General features: G+C 46.9%; 2 protein-coding genes across 9 annotated transcripts in view; one reads left to right on the top strand and one right to left on the bottom strand.

The window, feature by feature from the left end:
• Positions 1 to 3,255: 3,255 nt before the first annotated feature.
• The window catches only part of BSPRY (B-box and SPRY domain containing), a 33,204-nt gene continuing 13,025 nt past the window's right edge, over positions 3,256 to 23,434 (top strand). The window contains exons 1-6 of one of the 7 annotated variants that reach the window (XM_023753257.1): positions 3,256 to 3,400; positions 8,829 to 9,059; positions 10,259 to 10,284; positions 15,374 to 15,498; positions 16,929 to 17,113; positions 22,267 to 23,026. In XM_023753257.1, coding sequence (XP_023609025.1) covers positions 3,275 to 3,400; positions 8,829 to 9,059; positions 10,259 to 10,284; positions 15,374 to 15,498; positions 16,929 to 17,113; positions 22,267 to 22,410 — 837 coding nt within the window. In that variant the 5' untranslated portion in view covers positions 3,256 to 3,274 and the 3' untranslated portion in view covers positions 22,411 to 23,026. Of the gene's footprint in view, positions 3,401 to 3,724; positions 3,899 to 7,710; positions 7,828 to 8,828; positions 9,060 to 10,258; positions 10,285 to 15,373; positions 15,499 to 16,928; positions 17,743 to 18,177; positions 18,326 to 22,266; positions 23,027 to 23,434 lie in introns of those variants that run through there. The other 6 variants (XM_023753258.1, XM_023753256.1, XM_023753255.1 and 3 more) reach the window with 6 other exon arrangements.
• On the bottom strand, positions 20,257 to 23,179 carry HDHD3 (haloacid dehalogenase like hydrolase domain containing 3). Of its 2 annotated transcripts, none has more exons than XM_014455168.2 (2): positions 23,073 to 23,179; positions 20,257 to 21,339 (listed from the first exon to the last, which is right to left on the bottom strand). In XM_014455168.2, the coding sequence occupies exon 2, from the start codon at positions 21,172 to 21,174 to the stop codon at positions 20,419 to 20,421; it is 756 nt and encodes a 251-aa protein (XP_014310654.1). In that variant the 5' UTR covers positions 21,175 to 21,339; positions 23,073 to 23,179; the 3' UTR covers positions 20,257 to 20,418. The 2 variants fall into 2 exon arrangements, with proteins under 2 accessions (XP_014310654.1, XP_006088060.1); XM_006087998.3 differs by lacking the exon at positions 23,073 to 23,179 and adding an exon at positions 22,026 to 22,233.

Below are 23,434 nucleotides of genomic sequence, written 5' to 3'. Positions count from 1 at the left end.
TAGAACGAGGCGGTTGAGGGTGTGGCCCCGGAGTCGGGCATACCTGAGTACGAGTGTCACCTCCGTGCCGTCTCCCGGTGACTCTCACCATCCTCTGAGACTCAGTGGCTCGGGGTAGTAATAGCGCGCACTTATTAGAGTTATTGCGCCACTTAAATAAGAGAATGGGGTCCTGTTGCAGAGGCTGGGAATCGGACCTGGCCTGGGGCAAGAAAGGGCTCAGCGGCTCCAACTCCCACCGCCCAGATGGAAGCTGATCTGTGAGCAAACCCAGTCCCTCTTCACTCCTCAACCTCGGGGCTCCCAACCCCTCCCCTCGTCCACCGCTGAGGCTTCCTGGGGAGGTGATTTCTTCCCTTGCAGGTTTGGCCTTGACTGGACGTCAAGCTGGTTCCACCAGCGTGAAGGGAAGGGGCGGGCAGGTATCAGGAGGTTCCTGCTGAAACCCTTCCCCTAGGTTTCTCCCCACCCTCAACCTCCCCTTGGCTCCAGGCTGGCCACCTTCCTGTCACCACCCCTCCCTGCGCTGCTGAGATTGGGGAGTCGAACTCACCCTGGGGCTTCTTCCCTCCTTCCAGCCTACTGGTCTGGCCCCTGGGGATTTCCTTGCAATCTGATTAAAAGGCTTGATTCTTCCAACCGCTCCCTGGAGTTCTGCCCAGCTGTGAGGCTGAGGGCTCTGGTTGGAGACTTGCCTCCTCAGACTGGACTGTAACGAACACCCCGGACCGGGTGCTGAGGCCAGAGGGGCTTCAGTTATTCAGTGACACCCGAAAGCTGGCGGGTCCTACCTGTCACCACTATCCATGATAGTGATGATGAAAATAAACTCGGATAGTGTAGTTGAATACACTTCCATAAAGCCTAGACACTTTGCAAGTTTCAAAGCACTTAAATATTCACCGTCTGATTCCATCCAGAGCAAGCCCCTTTGAAGTGGTGGTCCTACCAACATTTTATAGATGAGGAAACCCGGGCCCAGAATGGACAGTAAATCCTCCCAGGTTTCTACTGTTCAGGGGTCGACTAGGGCAGTCATTGGCCAGAGGAAACCACCTCTTTGCTTCAGTGGTTGGAGGGAGGAAGTGATGTTAATGGGAGTGAGAATTTAATGAAAATCTTTTTTAAAAGTTGCCATCAGGCCTGAATTTGAGTGGTGGGAGGGGTGAAGGCTGGGGCAGGGTGGCAGCCTGATGCTTGTTTTGGAATATACTTTGCCTGGGACTCCTTCCCCGAACCCTCCCGAGGCCCTAGGTATATTCATTTTCTTTGCCTGGAGAGAGGGGTTTCTTGCCCTTTTCTCCCTCAAAATTTTGGTTAGATTTTTCTTCTATTTCTCCAGCCAGCAAAGACATTTCACTCCAGGGCAAGATTATTCCTGAACTGGGCAAAATTACCACCAGTTCAAACAACTTTTCACTTACCCTCTGGGTTCCTGTCCCTGTAGCTTTTCAGAAGCTGGTCTCCGTTCCCTTAGGCCTGTGGTGTATGGTGGTCACAGCTTCCTCCTAGAAGAGGTCGCTGAGTTCCCTTCTGGAAGATGGAACTGAGGCAATCAATGCTCTTAGGGGAAAGAGTGGAAGGGCTGCTGCTTGGAAGGGTTCCCACTGTTATGTGGAGAAATGGAGAGGGAAAGCAGGGGTCTGGCTATATCTCTTGGGCAGGATCCTTCTCTGTGGGCCTCAGTTGCATCTCTAAAACTCTCCCCTGCTCTCGTGGGTGATGCTCACAGCTTAGGACAGTGATGGCGAACCTTTTGAGCTCGGCGTGTCAGCATTTTGAAAAACCCTAACTTAACTCTGGTGCCGTGTCACATATAGAAATTTTTTGATATTTGCAACCATAGTAAAACAAAGACTTACATTTTTGATATTTATTTTATATATTTAAATGCCATTTAACAAAGAAAAATCAACCAAAAAAATGAGTTTGCATGTCACCTCTGACACGCGTGTCATAGGTTCGCCATCACTGGCTTAGGAGCTGTAAACTGCTGAACTTCAGTCGTCAAGGAAATGGGTTTCATTCATTCAACAGATATTTATTCAGGGCCTCCTCTGTGTAGGAACTCTCTTCTAGGTAGTTGGGCATAGAAAATAAGTCAAAGTCATGGTGCTTATAGTGCCTATTACCTTGGGACTTGCCCAAGGAGACATGGCCAGTGGTGGGGGGAAAAATACAAAAAGTTAAACAAACATTATGCAGTCAGAGAACAATAGTACAAAGGAGAAAAGTAAGCAAAGTAAGGGAATGGAGATGTGGATCGTCAGGGAAGGCTTCTGAAAAAGTGACATGTCAGGGAGCGAGACAGAGAGATATATGGGTGAAGACAGCTAGAGACAGAAGAAACAACAGGTGCAAAGGCACTGAGGTCAGGACAAATTTGGCGTGTCTATGGAAGAGACAGAAGGCCAGTGCAGAGAGTGGTAGGCGGTAGCATTGGGGAGATTACACAGAGTCACGTAAGGTAGGGCCTTGTTGGCTGAGATAAGAAGCTTAATCTCATCTTACTGTGGGTGTATTGGAAAGTCATTGGAGAGTTTTGAGCAGGGACAGTGAGTGACCTGATCTGATTTCCTTACAAAACGTGGCTGTGTTTAACTTGGGGGTTCAAGAATGGAAGCCCAGTTAGGAGGCTCTAACAGTGGTGCCTGTGAGAGATAATGGTGATCTGGGTAGAATGGCAGGAGTGGAGGTGACCAGAAGTGGCCAGAGGAAAGAGAGAGAGAGAGAGACTTTGGAGATGGGGCTGGTAGGACTCATTGATGGATTAGATGTGAGGTTGCAGGTTTTTATTTTTATTTTTTCTGGGTAATGAGGTTGATGACTGATGGTGCTGTTTAATAAGTGGGGGTGGGGATACTGGAGTTTGAGAAGCCATGTTCTTCTACTTGGGTGCATGTGTAAAGAGTCAGGAACCTGGGTATGAAGAAAGATTGAGATTGTATGCAGGAAAGTGATTATAATAATGGGTAGATGAGATTTCAGGATAAAGAGAGAAACAAGGCCACAATAAGAGGTGATGGACAGTGAAGAGGTAAGACAGCTCCAACTGAGCTGAAGAAATTGTTGGAATGGAAATTCTAGAGTTAGTGATCTAGAAGGATGGGAAGTGGTAGGCAGGGGATGGGATATTTGAGATGAAGATTTTGGAGGCAGTATAGCTTTCCATAATGGTGAGATCTGGGATATAACCAGGGGAGTGGGTGGCAGAGGAGGGGTAAAAAGAAAAACAAATCAATGGAATGGAATGAATGGATCAACATGGCTCAAGATGCCATGGGTGTTGTTTGTGTTGCAGAACAAGATTGTGGACCAGTGTGAGAGACTGCAGTTACAGAGTGCTGGCATCACCAAGTACATGGCTGAGGTCCTACCAGGGAAGAACCAGAGAGCAATGGTAGGTAATTCTTCCCTTTCCCCCTCTTCTAGGGTAAGACCCCAGCCTTAGGGACTTGAATCAGTCAAGGTCCCTTCCTAACCTCACTAAGTCATTGTGCTGTAGCACAAAGCTGGATGCCCAGGAAGGATGGTTTCTTCTCTCTCTGAGCCTCGGTTTTACCATCTGGGCAGAGTTGCACACTAATGCAAAGACTGCTTTCAGGGGAAGGGATCAGGGAGGGTAGCATTTTTCTAACATCTAATTATTTTGTGTGCAGCCCCAGAATTATCAGATAACCTAGGGGCTTGTATGTTGGATATTCTTTATCATCGTCCTATGCAGTAGGTGGCAGTAACATCCCTATTTACCAGACGGTTAATGGACTGGACCAAGGTCCCACATCCTCCTGCCAGAGTCAGTTCTATGACCTGGATCTTCTGACTCTGCAGCCAGTGCTCCTGCTGCTGCACCGCACTGCTGGTCCTTGTGACTCGTTGCCACACCTACATCTCTCAAGTATGCTTTTCAAGGGCAGGGGCTATGAATTTCTTCCTCCCTCTTATTCCTACCCTTAGTAGTACATGGGAATGGACCATTGGATTTAGTAACATGCACAGTATTGAAGATCCTGACGAGAGGAATTTTGTAGAGTGGTGGGGTGAAAGCCTGATTGGAGTGGTTTTCAGAGAGCAATTTGGGATAGTTAATACAGGTAACTCTTGAGCGTTGCCGTAGAAGGGAGCTGGCAAATTGGATGATCCTGGAGAGAGATAAGGGATCAATGCAGTTTTTTTTGTTTATTTTCTTTTTAAGATGGGAGAATTTACTTTATGTGTGTATGCTGATGGGAATTTCCCAGTAGAAAGGGGAAAATTAATGATGCAAGAGAAAGAGGAAATTTGGGTATAGCAAAGGGGGGTGGGATCTAGTAAGCAAGTGGAAAGGTTGGTTGTAGGTAAAAGCATGGGCAGTTCATTCACAGAAACAGAGAAGGCAGAGTGAGCACAGGTGCAGGTAGATGGTTAGGTGACGGGCAGACCTTGTGGAAGTTCTCTTCTGATTGCTTCCATTTTCCATTACTTACCACCTTCCCTGTAGGTTCTTAAGGATGCCATTTGTCAGTTTATGGATATGTTTTGTTCTCCATCATCTTTTTATATGGTAACACATTAATAGAGTTTCTAACGCTAAGCCATCCTTGAATTCCTGGGGAAAACCAATGTAACTTGATCATAATATATATATTTTTTAACTTTTAATTTTGAGATCACTATAGATTCACATACAATGTTAACATCTTTCCTAACTGTGGTAGAATATCATAATCTGGAAATTGACATTAATACAGCTCACCTTTTCAGATTTTATCAGTTTTACACCAATTAATTTCTGTGTGTGACTTTAATTCTATGCAGTTGTATCACATCTATAGATTCATGTGACTTCCACCACAACTGAGATACAGAACAGTTCCATCATAAGGATCCCTTAGTATAGCTTTCTAAAAAGCATTTTTGCACCTATGCTCAGGAGTGAGACTAGCCTATGAGTTTCATTTCTTGTATAGTATAGTCCTTATCAGATTTTGTTATCGAGATTATATAATCCTTATTCAATGGGTTGGGAAACAGAACTCTCTATTTTCACTGGAGGAGCTTATATAAGATTGGAATTATCTGTGCCTTGAATGTTTGGTGACACCCTCTGTAACACTATCAGGGCCTGGTGGTATTTTGTTGGTAGATTTTTAACTACTGATTCATTTTCCATCATAACTACAGGCTTTTTCCTGTTCTGTTTTCTTTTTCTTTGGTTTTAGTAAATTCTTTCTGGAAAAATTATCCACTTTCTCTGTTGTTGAATTTAAATGCATAAAATTATTCTTTTTTAAAAAATATATTTTATTGATTTTTTTATAGAGAGGAAGGGAGAGGGATAGAGAGTTAGAAACATCAATGAGAGAGAAACATCGATCAGCTGCCTTCTGCACACCCCCAACCAAGGTACATGCCCTTGACTGGAATCGAACCTGGGACCTTTCAGTCCACAGGCCGACTCTCTACCCACTGAGCCAAACCAGTTAGGGCCATAAAATTATTCTTAATATTGATCAAGTTGTCACAGGTTTGTCTATCAAGTTAGTCTTCAAAGAACCAACTTTTAGTATTTTAACTCTCTCTTTTATCTCTTTTTAAAAAATATATTGCCCAGCTGGCGTGGCTCAGTGGTTGAGTATTGACCTATAAACCAGGAGGTCAGGGTTCGATTCCTGGTCAAGGCACGTGCCTAGGTTTCGGGCTCAATCCTCAGTAGGGGGTGTGCAGGAGGCAGCCGATCAATGATTATCTCTCATCATTGATGTTTCTGTCTCTCCCTCCCTCTCCCTTCCTTTCTGAAATCAATACAAATATATAAAAAATAAAAATATTATATTCTTCTATCTTTATAATTTTTCTATCTATTTATTTATTTATTTTAAAATATATTTTTATTGATTTCAGAGAGGATGGGATAGGGAGGGAGAGATAGAAACATCAAGGGTGAGAAAAATGTCTCCCACTGGGGATTGAGCCCACAACCAGGAATCAAACCAGGAGCATGTGCCCTGACCAGGAATCAAACTGTGACCTCCTGGTTCATAGGTCGATGCTCAACCTCTGAGCCATACCAGCCAGGCTATAATTTTTTTCTTTTAATATGTTTTTTTACATACTTTGTTTTTTTTTAACTTACTGAGTTGAACAGTCTATCATTTTAGTTTTTCTTATTTCTCAAGGTGAGCATTTAAACCTTTTAGGTGTTGATATAGGTACCTCCCACAAACTTGGTATTGTACTTGCATTCAGTTACAAGTATTTTTATTTTTATTTTAAAAATATATTTTATTGATTTTTTACAGAGAGGAGGGGAGAGGGATAGAGAGTTAGAAACATCAATCAGCTGCCTCCTGTACACACCCTACTGGGATGTGCCCACAACCAAGGTACATGCCCTTGACTGAAATCGAACTTGGGACCCTTCAGTCTGCAGGCTGATGCTCTATTCACTAAGCCAAACCTGTTAGGGCCAGTTACAAGTATTTTTAAATTTCCACTATGATTTGTTCTTTCACTATGAGTTATTAGAAATAGGTTTTTAAATATCCAAGTGTATGGTTTTATTCTTTAAATTATCATCTTTTTTTTTTTTTTTTTTACTAATTTCTAACTTAACTGCATTGTAATCTGTATGATATCAATTGTTTGAAATTTGTTGGGACTTGCTTCATGCCCTAAAACATTATCAGTTTAGGTGAGCATTTCATATTCACTTGAAAAAATATATAGGGTTCTATATATGTCTACTAATTAAGTTTATTAATTGGGTCAAATCTTCTCTCTACTTACTAATTTTTTATCTGTCAGATTTATTGATTACTGGCAAAGGGCATTTATTTACATTTTCATATCATGCTGTGGACTTGTCTAGTTTTCTTTATGATTCTGTCAACTATTACTTTTATATTAAATGTATATAATTTAGATTGGTTATATATTCTTGGTAAACCATTCCTTGATCACTTTATAGTGACCTTGTATGCCCTTGTATGATGGTTTAGATGAGTATAAAATTCTAAAGCAAATCACAAGCCCAACCCTAGGCAACTGAGTCCTCAGCTCCTGATCACACTGGTTTCCAGTTTCCTTTCTACTTTTGGACTCCGGGTTATTTCCTTTAATTAGCTGCCAAAGCAGCTACACTTTGGGTTATTTTCCCAGCATTTCTGTGTTCTAGGAGGGTTTTTCGTTTACCCTGTCATATCTTCGGAAAGGGATCGTTTCTGGGAATGACTCAAGAAGGGTGTTGAAATTGATTGCCACCTTCTACTCAGGGAGTATCTGATGTCTCTTGGGTCAGGGTCTGTTCTTGATCCTGATCACACAGTATAAACACAGCTGCAGAGACTCAGGGCACTGTGGGCATCAGAGTGGGACAAAGAGAAGAGCAATAGCTGATGTTACTGAGCACTCACGTGCCAGCTTTGTTCTATTTGTTTTACATGTATTAACTCATTTAATCCTCACAATAGCCTTATGAGGTATCATCCTCAGTTGAAAACAGGCATAGGGATGATAAGTAACGTGATTAAAGTTCCACATATAGTAAGTGCAACAGCTAAGATTTAAACTTCGGAACTGCCTCCAAAACCCAATTTCCCAGCCCCTATGTCGCATTGCCTTATGAGAACACTGAGGGCTCTGAACTCCCAGATTCACTGGACTGTACACTGAGCCACTCCCTTTTCCCCACTGGGCAAATGATGGGCCTCAGTTTCTTCTGTTCAACAGGGATAATTGTCGTCTGCACTGTACAAAGCAGGTCTTCAGGGGCAGGACACTGGAAGCTGTTGGCTATCTCTGACCTTGGCATGAAGGAGACTGTTCTCCTCTCACTTCATGCAACAGGTACCTTTGGGTAGGACTGATTCCCAGATGGCACTGGTGTAGGGGGATAGTGTTGGACTGAAAGTCAAGAGAACTGGGTTTTAGTCCCAGCTCTGTCACTGACTCAGCATGTGAGTGCTATCAAGAGATTTTTGACTAAGTTGGGAAAAATTTTTCTAGCAGTCATTCAGTAAATATTTGAGTGCCTACTATGTGGCAGGCACTGGGCTAGTTGCTAGGAGACACACATTAACTTTATTGGCTGAGAACTGATTTCAGGCCTCCTTTGATGCAGGAAAGAATTCTACCATGGAAGCAGTTGGAATGGACAGTTAGGGAATAATAAGGTTTTTGTTCTCAGACATCGTCAAAAATATCAACTGGATCACTGTTGGTACAGATCCTGTTGATGGGGATGACTTTGTAGGCCCTTCTGTTCTGCAGTTCTGTGATCTCTGACCTTGGTCCCTTGGCCTTGGTATTCCCATCTGTGAAATAAGTAGGTGGCTCTAGTTGATCTCTAGGCCCTGCCCACCACTTCCATTCTGGGAACCTGGTTCTGCGAGATATAGCCTGGATGTCTGGATTTCACATTTCTTTACCCTAAACCATATAAACCATAGTTGGGAACTCTTAAGGCTGGGATGGCTTAAGCACTGTTACTGCCACTACAGTGGCCATGACAGACATTGCTGATCAATTTCGGCACTCCTTTGGGCTGTGCCCAAACCCTCCTAAGCTTTTTTTTTTTTTTTAAATATATTTTTTATTGATTTCAGAGTTGAAGGGAGAGGGAGAAAAAGATAGAAACATCAATGATGAGAGAGAATCAGAGGCCTCCTGCACGCCCTCTACTGGGGATCGAGCCCGCAACCTAGGCATGTGCCCTTGACTGGAATTGAACCCAGAACCCTTCAGTCCGCAGGCTGACGCTAGCCACTGAGCCAAACCAGCTAGGGCGAAACCCTCCTAATCTTGACTGGGGCTTTGCCAGGATCTGACTGTTTTTTATCCCTCGCTAGAGCATGGCCAGCGCAGCGCGGGAACTGGTCATCCAGCGGCTGGGTCTGGTGAGGAGTCTGTGTGAGACTGAGGAGCAGCGGTTGCTGGAACGGGTGCATGGCGAAGAGGAGCGGGCCCACCAGAGCATCCTGACGCAGCGAGTACACTGGGCCGAGGCTTTGCAGAAGCTCGACTCCATCCGCACCAGCCTGGTGGACATGCTCACCCATACAGATGACCTCCAGCTGATTGTAAGTCAGATGAGGTTGAGGGCATGTCTCTCCAAAAAGTCTGAAAACATCGAGAATGTTAAAATTATTGGTTGGAGGTGGGTGGATAATGATAATTTGAAGCAGGGATGAGTCAGGGGAATAAAATTATATAGATTTTTAGAAATATATTTTTATTGATTCCAGAGAGGGAGAGAGAGATAGAAACATCAATGATGAGATATATGTATTTTTTGCACCTGGTAACTATTCTTTGAATAGTGAGCAAATATTCATTGAGTGCCTACTATGTGCTAAGCATTGTGCTGTGGGGTGGAGTTGCAGTATACAGCTGTCAGTGACTCACAGCCTTATGGACGAGACAAATACAGAAACTGATAATTAGGATATGGAGGATGTGTGCTGTGGTAGATGACATTCCTGGGAGCTAGGGACCCCACAAGCCAAACTCGGGGGGGTCAGGGAAGGCTTCCTGGATGAAGTGACTTAGAAGCTGATGCCTGAAAGATAAGAGTTGCAACTATGTTAAAGGACATGGGAGGTGGAGAGATAACTCCATACCTGAAGAATTGACAAGGAGTCCAATATGAAAATATACAGCTCATCTTTAATCCTACCATCTAGAAATCACTATGATTAATATTTTGGCACCTATTCTTTCAAAGTATTTTATATAGATATGCAGATATCTGCAGTTTTAAGGGACATTGTGACATCTGAATAAATATGCCAAGCAGAGAAATGAGAATGTAGAACAACTGAGCTGTCTGTACCACTGCAGTTCAAGTAGGACAGCTTCCATGACTGCCCTAGATTGTGCATTCATTTAGTCACACAGCTTCCACGGACAGAGCACGTTCTGTCCGCAACACTGGGACAGTCACAATAGAAGATTCAGGAAAGGGTCCCAGCCATCTAGCTGCTGACAGTCTTGATGGGGGACGAAGTGTTGGGTAAATATGCACCTGTCCTGAAGTGTAAGTGAGGGAAACTCAGGACCCCATGGGGCGCAGGGGGCAGAGTGATTCATTCTGAGTGGGGGGTGGGGAGGTATGCGAGGGACCCAGGCAGCTTTGTGCTTTGTCTTAAAGAAGGAGTAGAATTTTTTATCCTAGAGTCTCCGTCTCCGCGGAGCCCTCCACGCCAGTTGAATCCGTTCAGATCTTGACTGCCTGCTGGGTTTCTGGTGCCAAGCCTGACTCTGTTTTCTTTTCTCACAGCAGAAGGAGCAGGAGATTTTTGAGAGGTGAGTACGGTCCCTGATTTGCTTGGGCAGTCATGGAAACCGTGGCCTTCGGGCCTCTACATAGTTCACTGCATTCAGGCTCCGCTGCTCCTGGGGGAAAGCCCAGGGTGTGCAGCTGCGAGTGGCTTCTCTGGCGCCAGGCTCGATGGACGGGGCCTTCCTGCTCCTCGCTTGGAGAACTGCTTTAGACCCATGTGTAAGGGAGTGAAATAATCACTTACTAACCAGGGGCTTGCCACAGTCTAACATCATCCCATTAAAGACTGTACTGTCCCCCTGTTGGATGGTTTTACCAGCCCATCTACAGATGCGAATGCTGAGGCTCAGAGAGGGGAAGGGACTTGCCCAAGCCCCAGAGCTGGGACTGGGACCCACATCTGACATCTGTCTCAGGACTGTCTCCTCAAATTTGCATGTTAAGTATGCAATATGCAAAGAATTTCACCAGGCCCTACCTAGGTCCCAAAGGGCTGGGAACCAAGAGTCTGAGGAGTGGCTAAAAGGATGTAAATTGCCAGGCAAGGAAATGAAATTCTTAATCAGTGCAAGAGTTCAGAGCTGTACTTGAGGAGCACAGCCCATTCTTCTTATCTATTTTTGTATTTAAGTTCAATAGCAATACATATGTATGAGAGAAAGAAAAAAAATCCACCAATATAAAACTGTTCAAATTAAAAATGAGTCATCTCTTCCCAACCCCATTCTCTAGAGGTGAGAACCGTTAGTTGTATGTCTTTGGGACTTTCCTATGTATAATCATAGGAGAATTTTTGCCTCCTTAAAAATATTTTTTTAAACACAGATGGGAATCATTTTTATACTTGTTGTTCTATAATTTATCAGGCTAATTTGGAATCTTTCCATGTGAACACACGTAGACTTACCTCACTTTTCGGAAAGTCTGTGAAGTATTCCACAGTATGGATGCACCACATTCATCTTACTGTCTCCTTTTATTTTTTTAAATATACATTTTTATTAAGTATATTTTCAGAGAGAGAAAAGGAGAGGGAGAGATAGAAACATCAATGATGAGAGAGAATCATTGATCAGCTGCCTCCTGCACGCCCCACACTGGGGATCGAGTCTGCAACCCAGGCATGTGCCTTGACTGGGAATCAAACTGTAACCTCCTGGTTCATAGGTTGACATTCAACCACTGAGCCACACCGGCCAGGTTTCTGTCTCCTTTTCATGTGTATTTGGCTTGTTCCGACTTTTTCCCTCCTGTAATCTTCCCACCTTTCTGCTGGTCTTCTCTTTTTTCTCTATCTTTATCATCTTCCTCTAATACAGTCAGTCTGTCTGCAATATCAAGTTGATGTGATTTTTGAAAAAAAATTTTGATCTTCAAATTTTTTGTTTTGAATATTTTTAACTCAGAAAAGTTAGAAAAAGTATTACAATGACCTTTGCCTAGAAATACTAATTGTGTTAACATTTTGCCATGTTTGCTCTTTCTCACTGTCTCTTTTTTCCTATCTATCAAGATGATTGCTCCTCTGTACTAGCATAGTATCTTTAAAAAAAATTATAGCCCAGCCAGTGTGTCTCAGTGGTTGAGCATCAACCTAAGAACCAGGAGGTTACAGTTTGATTCTTGGTCAAGGCACACATGACTGGGTTGTGGGCTCTATCCCCAGTAAGGGGCATGCAGGAGGCAGCTGATCAATGATTCTCATCATTGATGTTTCTTTTTCTCCCTCTCCCTTTCTCTCTGAAATCAATAAAAATACATTTTTTAAAAAAACCTTTTTTCTCAACTATTTGAGAGTAAGTTGTAGAAAATATATTTTATTCTTAAATACTTCAGCATTTATCTCCTAAGAACAAAGACATTCTCTTACATAACCACAGTATAATTATCAAGTTCAGAAATTTAATGTTGATATAATACTATAATCTAATATATAGTCTATATCCAAATCTACAGCCAATTGTACCAAAAAAGTTCTTAACAGTGTTTAGTGGTTTCTTTTTGTTTGTTTTTTTTTCCTGGTCCATCTGTTCTCTTTTAATCTGGAATTGTTCCTTCATTTTTTTAAAAAAGAAAAACATTTTAAATGAGTCTAGGACAGTTGTTTTGTAGAACATTCCTCGATTTGAGTTCATCTGATGTTACCTCATGATTGGGTTCAGGTTATGCATTTTTGGCAAGAATATCTCATAAGTGATGTGTTCTCAGTCTGTCAAATCAGAGGGCACGTGATGTCACTTTGTCCCTTATCAGGAATGTCAATTTTGATCACATGGATAAAATGGTGTCTATCAGGTTTCTTCATTATAAAGTCATATCTTTACTTTTGTAATGAATAAGCAATGTGAGGAGGTGCATTTTGTATAAATAGCCTCTTTACCTTCAAACTTCATCCCATAATTTTAGTCTCCATTGATGCTAAATTCCTGAGTTATTCACTTATAAATTATTGTTCATTCATTTATTTAGTATAAATATAGACTTGCGAATTCTTTTTTTATTCAGTGTATTATAATCTGATACTACTACTACTATTACTAATTTTGATCTTCAAACTGTCCTAGATTTGGCCAGTTTTAGTCCCTTGGGGCTGGATCCTGGATCCTTTTGACAAGTCCCCATTATTCTTTTTTAAAAAATTAAACATATTTTTATTGATTTCAAAGAGGAAGAGAGAAATAGAAACATCAATAATGAGAGAGAATCATTGATCAGCTGCCTACTGCATGCCCCACACTGGGGACCAAGCCCACAACCCGGGCATGTGCCCTGACCGGGAATCGGATCATGACCTCCTGGTTTATAGGTGGACACAACTACTGAGTCACGCCGGCTGGGCCCCATCATTCTTTAAGTACTTTCTTGTGTTCCAGCACAACATAATGTCCCGGGCTCACCTTGTTCTTTCCCTGCCTCAGCCCTGGAACCAGCTATTGCTCCAGGGACTCTTGGTTCCTTGTAGTGGGGAGTGGTATTTAAAAACTGAGATCTGGGCAGTAGATGTGCCTTGCTGCCGATGCATCATTGCTTCCAGGCCTTCTCAGTAGACAGCAGACAGAGCTGGGAAGTGTGAGTGTTTTTTTTTATTCATGAGTTTGTATTACAACTTCTAATTCCAAGGGAACACTACAGCATTTTTCCTTTGATTTCTCCCATTCTACGTTTATATCTTTCTTTTTTCACAGTGAGAACCTTGGCACCCAACAACAGCAATATAGTCATTCATTTGTTTGGTCCTATAATACACACAGAGTTGTTTGAGAATTGCTTAAACAAAATACTACTGACAGCCCTAACCGGTTTGGGTCAGTGGATAGCGCATTGGCCTGCGGACTGAGGGGTCCCAGGTTTGATTCTGGTCAAGGGCATGTGCCCGGTTGCGGGCTTGATCCCCGGTAGGGGGTGTGCAGGAGGCAGCCGATCAGTGAGTCTCTCTCATCATTGATGATTCTCTCTCTCTCTCTCCCTCCCTTCCTCTCTGAAATCAATAAAAATATATTTAGGAAAAAAAATACTACTGACAAACCCATTCGTAGAAGTCAAAATTTATTTGCGGTTCCTTGTGCCTTTAGAAAGTACTGTGTTCAAAAGTTGTCAAGCACCTTCTAGCTGGGAACTCACTTGTCTGAGAAATGCCTTTTTTGGATCTAATTTTGTTTCCACATCCCCGGCTGGGTTCAGCTGCAGCCTGTCACATGGCAGCAGGTCCTGCTGCATAGACCGGGCCTTCAGATCCTAGCCAGGGCCCTGCTGTGTCCGAACCCCAATTCACTCCCAGGAATTTTCCCTTCTGTACCAGAAGGCACATGGACCAGCTGATTTTCTAGATTCTGGTGACTATGATTGGCCTCAGATTTGCCCTGGGATGATGGCTTAGCAATGCAGACACTGGTCCTCTTTCCTCCCCACCTGATGGCGGGGGTCCCTGAAGACCCAGCCTCACTGCTGTGAGAAGAGGCATCAGACCCTCTGTTGTCCTGACCACAAAGACTCTTTGTTACTAGAGCCAGCGCTCAGCTTTTCTAGGGCTCTGCTTACCTCCTTCTTCCCAAGCCAGGATAGTCAGTGACAGTCTTGCCAAGAGCAGGCATCCATGAGACATGCCCCCCCCCCCTCCTTCATTAATGAGCGGAGCTGGGAGATTTGGGGCAGCGAGTGTATACTCTCAGAACTGCTGCCTGATCTCAGCCATCAAGATTAGAGGCAGTGGGAAGTTCTTTCTCAGAACCCAGTTCAAAAGGCTGCAAATCCCCACTTTGCTCTATTCCCTTTGAGACTTCACTTCTGGTCAAGGAAAGAATTACGTTGAACGGTGCCTGGAGGTAGGACTTGAATCAGATCCCCGTTTTAGCTGAGTGTCTTCTCTGTTCTCTCCTGTCAAGTGGGTAACAAGTACCTCTCAGGTTATACCAAAGATGACGTGAGATTCTGTATAGAAAGGATCAAGCCCAGAGCCTGGCTGCTTAATAAGTGGCGGTTCTCCTTGTTCCCAAATTCCCTCTCCAACCAAACTCAGTCCCCAGCCCTGAGCTGAGGAGCGGTAGTTATTGGGAACAAAGTGCTGTGAATAATTTATGATTGGGGAAATAACCGATAGTCCCTTCCTGTGTGACCCCACAGGGGTGTTGCCATTTTAAGAGCGGAGGAGTTGGCTGTACCAGCTAATCAAACCGAGGGCAGCATTACTGCTGCGATTGGTTTTGGAGGGAGGTGGCGTGGGAAGACTGCTGCACAGAGGTCCAAGGGGCCCAAGTCCTAACCCCGGCTCTGCCCAGTACCAGATCCTTGGACGAGTGAGTAGCTTCGTCCACAGAGCAGAGTGACTCCAAGTTATGATACTGGCGCCAAGTAGTTACCACCTTGTCAATCATCTGCCATGCGTAATGAAGGCTTGGGGGAGTGGAGGGTGCACAGGGGGAATGTCCGCCTTCACTTTGGCTCCAGCCCCCTTTAGGCAGCTCCTGTCTGAGGCTGGCGGCCAATCTTGGTGTCACCCTTGTGGGAAGAGGATTATCTGCCACCTTCTGCCCCCCCCCCCCCTCCATTACCCTGTATTGATCCAGATACATTTCCAGAACCTTTATGAGTCTGTTTTGTTTTCTTTCTTACAAGGGCCGAGGAAGCAGAGGGCATTTTGGATCCCCAGGAGTCGAAAAAGTTAAACTTTAATGAGACGTGTGCTTGGAGCCCACTTCTGACCCAGCTCTGGGCAACAGCAGCTCTCGGCTCCCTCTCAGGTTAGAAGCTCGAGCCCAGCACCTGTTGGAGCAACTGGGCATCTGTCTGTCTGTCTGTCTGTCTGTGGTTTGCTGTGGCCAACACTGGGGACTGGTGCATTCGGGATGGTAGCTTAAACAACCAGTGATACTGGGTGCAGGTTTGTCAATGGAGCCAAGGTTCTGGAAAGGCCTGGGGCACCTGGGCCAGGTCCTGCCCGTTAGCAGACCGACCTGCTCTGTAGTTGGGTCTAGGATAAATCTTGTTCTGGTAAACCACGTCCTCCTCATGCCCTGCCCTACTGAGACAGCTCAGTATTATTTCTTGGAAACCTGGTTTCTCTTTAAGAAGAGAGATAATTGATGGCCAACTGGGAGCGAGAATTGAGCTTCCTGGATTCATCTCACTTAACAAACATTGACTCAGGCTGACTGTGGACCTGACCTTGTGCTGCATGCTGGGGCCACAGAGGTGAACATGACACGGTCTCCTGCCTCCACAAATTCCCACTTAGTGCAGAGGTTCTCAAAGCAGGCTAGAAGTTTCCATTCTCCCAGCTGTGGTAGTTGCACAATTCACAGGTTAATTAGTGAATTGACATTTTTCTCAATTTTAACCCTCCCCACCTCCCAATTTCCCATTCCCCATTCTCCTTAGAATGCTAGTACACACTAGAATTCTCTAGAGCAGTGGTTCTCAACCTTGGCTGCACATTAGATTCACCTGGGAATCTTTTTAAAATCCTGACTTCTGGGCCTCATCCTCCGGAAATTCTGTTTCTTTGTTATGGGGTGGGGCCACAACATTAGTAACAAAGAAACAGAATTTCCGGAGGATGAGGCCCAGAAATCAGGATTTAAAAAAGATTCCCAGGTGATTCTAATGTGCAGCTAAGGTTGAGAACCACTGCTGCAGAGTCTGATGTCAAATATTACCTGATTTGCTGGCAGTCCCATGTAGTTAGTTGTTGGAAACTGCATACCTGATGCTTCCCAGCTTCCAGGGGCACGGTGTCCCAAGGACAAGTCTGATCTGGAGGCTGCAGATTTGCCCAACTGGAATGCAGTATGACCAGTGCTCGATGCTAGATGTAGGAACAACATGCTGGGTCTTCATTTTGTCCCTGCCACCAACTTCGTGTGTGACCTTGGGCAATTTGCTTCTCTGGGCCTTATTTCTATCAGAGTTTACAAATAGTAATAACGACTGTTATGACCACAACTTATTGAGCACATATTATTGCTGGGTACTTTCCATGTATCATTTCGTTTGATCCTTACATCTATCCTGTGATAAGTCCTATTTTGATCCCCATTTTACAGATGAGGAAACTGAGGCTCAGAGAGAGTAAATGGCTGCCAGTGAGTGATAAGGAAGCCCTTCACTACCTGGCAGGACCAGGGTAGGGCTGAGTGTGGACCTTGGGCAACTCTGAGATTTTTTCTGGCAGGCACAGAGGATGTGCGCATCGATGAGAGGACTGTCAGCCCCTTCCTGCAATTGTCAGATGATGGAAGGACTCTGACCTTCAACGCCAAGAAGCCCAAGGCCTGTGCAGATGGCCCAGAGCGCTTTGACCACTGGCCCAACGCCCTGGCCGCCACCTCTTTCCAGTCTGGGCTGCACGCGTGGATGGTAAATGTGCAGAACAGTTGTGCCTACAAGGTGGGCGTGGCCTTAGGCCAGCTGCCCCGTAAGGGTTCTGGCAGTGACTCTCGTCTGGGCCACAATGCCTACTCCTGGGTCTTCTCCCGCTACGACCAAGAGTTCTGTTTCTCACACGGCGGGCAGCATGTGCCCCTGGGGCTGCTGCGCTGCCCAGCACAGCTGGGAGTGCTGCTGGACTTGCAGGCCCAGGAGCTGCTCTTCTACGATCCAGCCTCGGGCACGGTGCTCCACACCCACCACACGTCCTTCCCTGGGCCCCTCTTCCCAGTCTTTGCTGTGGCTGACCAGACCATTTCCATTGTCCACTGACCTTTGGCACTGGGGAGGCTAGATCTGCCTGCCCACCATCCTTTTAGGCCACATTTCTACCCAGTGTCCTTTTCCCAAATGTTGCCCATGCCCCCTGGGCAGCTTTAGGAGGGGTAGGATCCATTTCAGATCCGGTATAACCATTAAATGCTGTATCTGTGGGGAACCTGCCACTCCCTGGGCCTTAGTCTCCCAAATTCACCCTCTAAGGGCGTCTTGTTCACCACTTTATCTCTGGAATCCAGCATGGTGCCTGGTGAGTGTGTAATAAATATTTGGCAAGTGAATGGGTGGGTGGATGGATGGATGGACGGATGGGTGGATGGACGGGTGGATGGGTGCATGTGGTGGAGAAGCACTGCCTTTCAGCCCCCTGCCCCCAGCTCTGAGCGTGTAGAAGTGGTTTTCTGGCAGAGAAGCCTGTGGCTGAAGTCCTTTCATCTCAATTGAGTGCTTTTCAGTCCTTCCCATGACATGACACGGGGAAAGACTTTTTCTAGCACACAAGGACAACCTGGAAGGGACCTAGAACTCCTGCCAGTTGCTCCTGGTCAGAGGACTCTGGCCGGGGGGCTGTGTCCTAACCCAGGGCCTACCTGGCCACTCGGAAGACTGAGAAAATCCTGTCTCCAGGTAACCTGACTGCAACACACCCATCAGCAGCTCTGCCTTGGACCTCCAGCCTGTGCCCACTGCGGTAACCGGGATTAATTTCCCCCCAGCTGCAGCTGATGAGTGCCCCGCCTGGTGGCCCCTTCTGACATAATGTGGGGACCTGGGGTGAGAACCTGGAGTCAGAAAGAGCTGAGGGGGTAAGAGGACCAGCCTTAGAGAACATGTACATTATTAAAGGTTTTACTAGATTGACAATTTTCTCCCATGTTCTTTGTTGGTAATTAGGCAACACTCCCCGCCCCCCGCCCCACCCTCCCTACCCCCAAGGGCCAGCTCAAGTCTTAGGGGTGTGTTTACTGGAAATTTGATGTCTTCCTCATTTCATGTTGTCAGATATAAGCGGGTGGCTGAGGTCAGCATACACACCCTGAAGGGCCTGGAGTCGGTTCTGTGCCCTGCACTGCTGGGACCAAGCGCAGGTCTTTTTCTGATCTTTAAGGAGGTCACATTAGAGCAGTAGTCCTCACATTTTTATTTCTTTGGGGAACGTAGTTCAAAGGCAATCTTTCCTACAACTTCAGGCTCCTGGGCTCAAAGATGAGGCCAGAGCCCTCCCCACTGTTTGCTCAATAAGAAACACTGGGTGGATCAAATCCAGTCCACAGACCTGTTGGCAACTTTCATGACTGCAATGACTTCTGAGGCCCCTGTGGCTCTGAGACCACAGCTCATGACCCTGTCCTCACCCTGACACTCGGGAAGGTGTCTGAGGAGAGCTTTCCTGCCTCCAAACCTGGGTCAATGCCAGATTCTTCTAGATGGCACCCGAAGGCCCTTACACCACTCTCCCCAAATCACCAATCTAACTCCCCATAGCAGCCCTCAGTCCACAGTTCACGGGCCTGCTGCTAGGGATTCCCTATTCTGCCCACCTCAATGCCAGTCCCAGTTCAGGGTCCATTCCAGAGCCCTCCCTGGCTGTTGGCACTAGAACATAACGTGCATGTGCCCATCTACCTGCTTTTCACCTGTGGTTCCCCTGTGCTTGGCACTGGCTGGGGCACAGAGGTGTCCAGTAAATACCAAGTAGAAAGGTGTGTGAAGAGGGAGAGGCAGGAAGAGACACGGAATTTTTAAAACGCAACTTCAATTCCCAGTAATTCTCCCCACATTTACACTCCTGCCACCTTGGTCTCTGGTCCCTGTCCCCTGCGCTTTCCTACCCCTTGTTAACCTCCTATGACTGGGGTGTCCTTTAAGAATGACACCCTTTAGGTCACCATCCCTATTCTTCCAGGACCTCAGCTGCACTATGTCTCATGTGACATGGATCCCTTTCTACTTGCAAACTAGTGGTCAAACCAATGAATGGGCTTTGGAGTCAGACATGCCTAAATTGGAAACCTGGCTCCCTCATGTACTAGCTGTGACCTCAGGCAGGCTAAACCTCTGAATCCCTTGTCAAATGGAAGACATACTACTTAAGCCCACTAGATAGCTTTGAGGGTTCTATATGCCTATCAAAGATGAGCAGAGTACCTAACACATGGAGGAGGGGTGTGTGTGTGTGGATCAAGCTTCTTCTCATGACTGATTATGGCGTTCTTTGTCTAAAATCTGACTAGACTATGTTGTCTTAGAGGACATGTCCTTAAGAACAGCTTAGCACCCTGATTTTCAAATTAAGCTCCTCTGACCTTAGACTTTGCAGGTGGGGGAAGTTGTAGAGCAGTGGTTCCCAACCTGTGGGTCGCGACCCCTTTGGCGGTCGAACGACCCTTTCACAGGGGTCACCTAAGACCATCCTGCATATCAGATATTTATATTACGATTCGTAACAGTAGCAACATTACAGTTATGAAGTAGCAACGAAAATAATTTTATGGTTGGGTCACAACATGAGGAACTGTATTAAAAGGGCCAGAAGGTTGAGAACCACTGGTTTCAGGGCCTGAACGAGGGGTCCTAGGACCTTTGCTTCACCCTCACAGTGTCTCCTTTTTTCCTGTTTTGCATATTGGGGTTCCACATAAGCTCTCCCATGACAAAAGGACCCTGCTGCTATAACCAAGTTTCAAGATACCTGATTTTGAAGCTAGTTGGGCCTTTAGTAAATCTTGGAGGTGAGGCAGATTTGTGAAAAAAGGGACGCAGGTGTGATGAATGAACCATCTCTGAGACCAGGAGCTGGTTAGGTGGGGCAGGGCTGAAAGCCTCACACTCATTGCTTTATAGTCAGAATGCATTATGGAGTTTACAGGGAGGGGGTAAAGGTCAGATGTGGGGAAGGAAGGACAGGGCTTCCTGTCTGCAATGTTTGTTGGGCCCAGCCGCTTCCCTCACCAGACTCACAGCCCTGTGGATGAGTTCTCCAGGCGGTCAAGGGCAGGCAGGAGATGGGGCAGTGAGGGGAGGATATGTTCTTGGGGTACAGAGTCTTTGACCACAGGGTCCAAAGGCCCCGGGCCAACTACTAGAAAGCTGTGCATGCCTACAGCCCGGGCCCCCTTATAATCATTGTGGTAACTGTCCCCAATATGGGCCGCCACTGCTGGTTCTACACGAGCAAGCCGCAAGGCTTCCTGGAAAATGCGGGGGTCCGGCTTGCACCAGCCAGTAGCCCCAGAGGTCAGCACAAAGTCGAAATGTTCCCGCAAACCGAGACCCATCAGGATACCCTCTAGTCGCTCGTCAAAGTTGGAGACCACTGCCAGCCTCAGACCTCGTTTTCGGCACCCCCTCAGGGTGTCCTCAGCTCCCTCCAACATCTGCCAGGTACAGGGTCTGCTGAAGTCTTTGTACAGCTGGTCAGCGATGGGGGCCACAGCCTGGGCATCCCGAGCACCCGCCAGGTGGAAGGTCTGCAGGACCACATCCTGCCACCACTGGCGGCAGGTGAGGCCCTGGCTCAAGCCATAGTTGGGGAAGCTGTGGCTCTGAGCCTTGATCACCTGCCCAAAGGCTTGTTCCAGGACTGGGGCCTCCACCTTCAGCCCGTGGGCCCGAGCGCTGGAGGCATATTGCTCCCCCACGGGCCGGCGGAGCCTGAGCAGTGTGTCCTTCACGTCCCACGTCAGCAGTCGTATCTGTAGCTGGTGCGTCATGGGTCTGCAGGAGGGGCCAAGTCTACGCCAGATCCACCTTACGTTCCAAGGGCCAAGGGGAAACCGAGTTGGACCACACACTTCTACAACCTAATGGTTGTCTCTTTCTGGATTTCGTGGGTCAGAATTTCTGGTACTTGGGGAATGTCTTCACAGCAGAAGATCCTGGAATGAGACGGCAAGTAAAGTGGGAGTTCAGGTTTTAGACTGGATTCAAATTCTGGTGCTGACAACTCAGTGTGTGGCCCTGGGAGTATCACTCTTGGAAGCCCTGTCTCCTCATGGGTAAGAACACAAGGACCCAACCTCGCAAGATTATTGGACTAAATGAGATTATCTGTTCATTGCACAACAAGTTTCTAAACACTGATTATGTGCTAGATGCTGGGAACCGGACAGGGTTCCGGATCTCATGGCATTTATAGCATTAAATAATAGGGGATACAGATATTAGACAAAGAACTACACAGACACTTAGGCTTAATGAATGCAGCATGAACCGTGAAGTTATAAATCCAAGGACCTTATCTGGTCTTTGTCAGGGAACCTCCTAGGCAAGTGAAGTTTCAGTGGGGATCTGAAGAATGACTATTGAGGAAAGAGAGGTGGTTAAGTGTTCCTGGCACTGAAAACAGCAAGTGCAAAGGTCCTGAGGCAGGGCAAGGAGTCTGGTGCTTGGGGTAAAGAGGGGCCAGCTCAGGCAGGGCTGTGTAGGTCAAGATAAGGAAACAACTATGATTGCTATTCCTATTGTTAGCAATTCCAAAGACAGAAGGGTCCTTGCAGACCATCTGACCAAACCCGTGGCTGTTCAGCAGGGAAGACTGAGCCAGAGAGGAGCAGATATTTACCTAAGATCACAGTGAGTCAGCAGCATAGCCAGGACTAGAACCCAAACTTGCACCCTTTGGCCAGTGCTTCCTTCCACTGCTTAGGCATATTGAATTAAAAAGAAAATCTTTTTGGCAAACCTGTACAGCATAGGACAAAAAGCAGACCAGAGCTGCCTGGTCCTACCTGCCTTTAAGCCTCTCTGAGCCCCAGCTTCGTCTTTTTTTTTTTTTTTAAATAATATGTTTTTATTGATTTCAGAGAGAGGAAGGGAGAGCAAAAGAGACATCAATGAGAGAAACATCAATGGGCTCCCTCCTGCATGGCCCCTACTGGGGATTGAGCCAGCAGTGCCGGCGTGTGCCCTGTGACCTCCAGGTTCATAGGATGATGCTCAACCACTGAGCCACACCGGCTGGGCCCAGCTTCATCTTTAATGGAGGTAACACCACCTGCCTGGGTGGACAGCAGTGAAAGAACTACTGCCTTAACGCACAGGAAACAAACTCCTCCGCCTGTCGGCCACAGGCTGGACGCAGCTTCTTTCCCCAGAGCCGAGTCGGGGTTCCTGCAGGGATCTGAGGGTCCAGAATTCCGAGTGCAGCCACGTGTTTGCCGAGGAAGGGACGTGGCTGGTGAATCCGGGACATGTCTTAGAGGAAGCTGGTCAAGGACAGGACTTTAAGTCTGTCTGGAACTTAGGGAGACCCACCGAAAGACCCTTCTCACTTTGCGGGAAGGGAGATGAAGGCCCGGCGAGGGACAATGGCACAGCTGAGCCGAGAACAAAGGCTCTGGCTCCAGGCCCACAGCGTCTGGCATTTCTGGAAGCCGGAGCTGGGGACTCTGGGCTCCAGGCATGAACTGCTCACCCTTCCTCCCCGACTCTAGGGCTCGGTGGCGGCAAATTACAGGTGTGCCAGCCGTTAGAGCGAGACCTCTAGGCTGCCGTCTGCAGGTGACCCGGGCGGGAGGGTCTTAGGGACGCAGGCCGCTCCGGCGGCGGCAACCTGGGGCCCCTGCTCAGCTCCAGCGCGGAGAGCGCGTCCCCGGGGCTCAGGACTCACCTGCTCGGAAGCGAAGCGCAGGAGGGAAACCGCAGGCCCTGCCGGCGTGGGAGGCGCGCAGCTCTGCCCGGCGCTGGGCCGCCTCTCCTCGGCCCCGCCCCTTCCCCCCTCCTTCCTGCCCCCCTCCCGCTGAACCCTCCGCCCCTCCGCCCCCCGCGTGCTCCTAGGGCTCTAGGCTCCCTCTCCGCCCTAGGACTCACACCCTTCTCCGATCCCCATCTTAAGTCCTTTCGCCCCCAACCCGCGTCTCACCGTCACCGTGCACCCTCTGTGCCTCTGCCCCCCCCCCCCTTCCCTCTCCCAGCCCCTCCGTCTTCCTGGGGTTGGGACACTCCTGGGAGGGGCTCAGGCTGATTGGAAGA

Source organism: Myotis lucifugus, unplaced genomic scaffold (assembly GCF_000147115.1).
Source record: "Myotis lucifugus unplaced genomic scaffold, Myoluc2.0 scaffold_43, whole genome shotgun sequence".
NCBI classification, from domain to species: domain Eukaryota; kingdom Metazoa; phylum Chordata; class Mammalia; order Chiroptera; family Vespertilionidae; genus Myotis; species Myotis lucifugus.
This window is presented reverse-complemented; position numbering and strand designations above follow the sequence as displayed.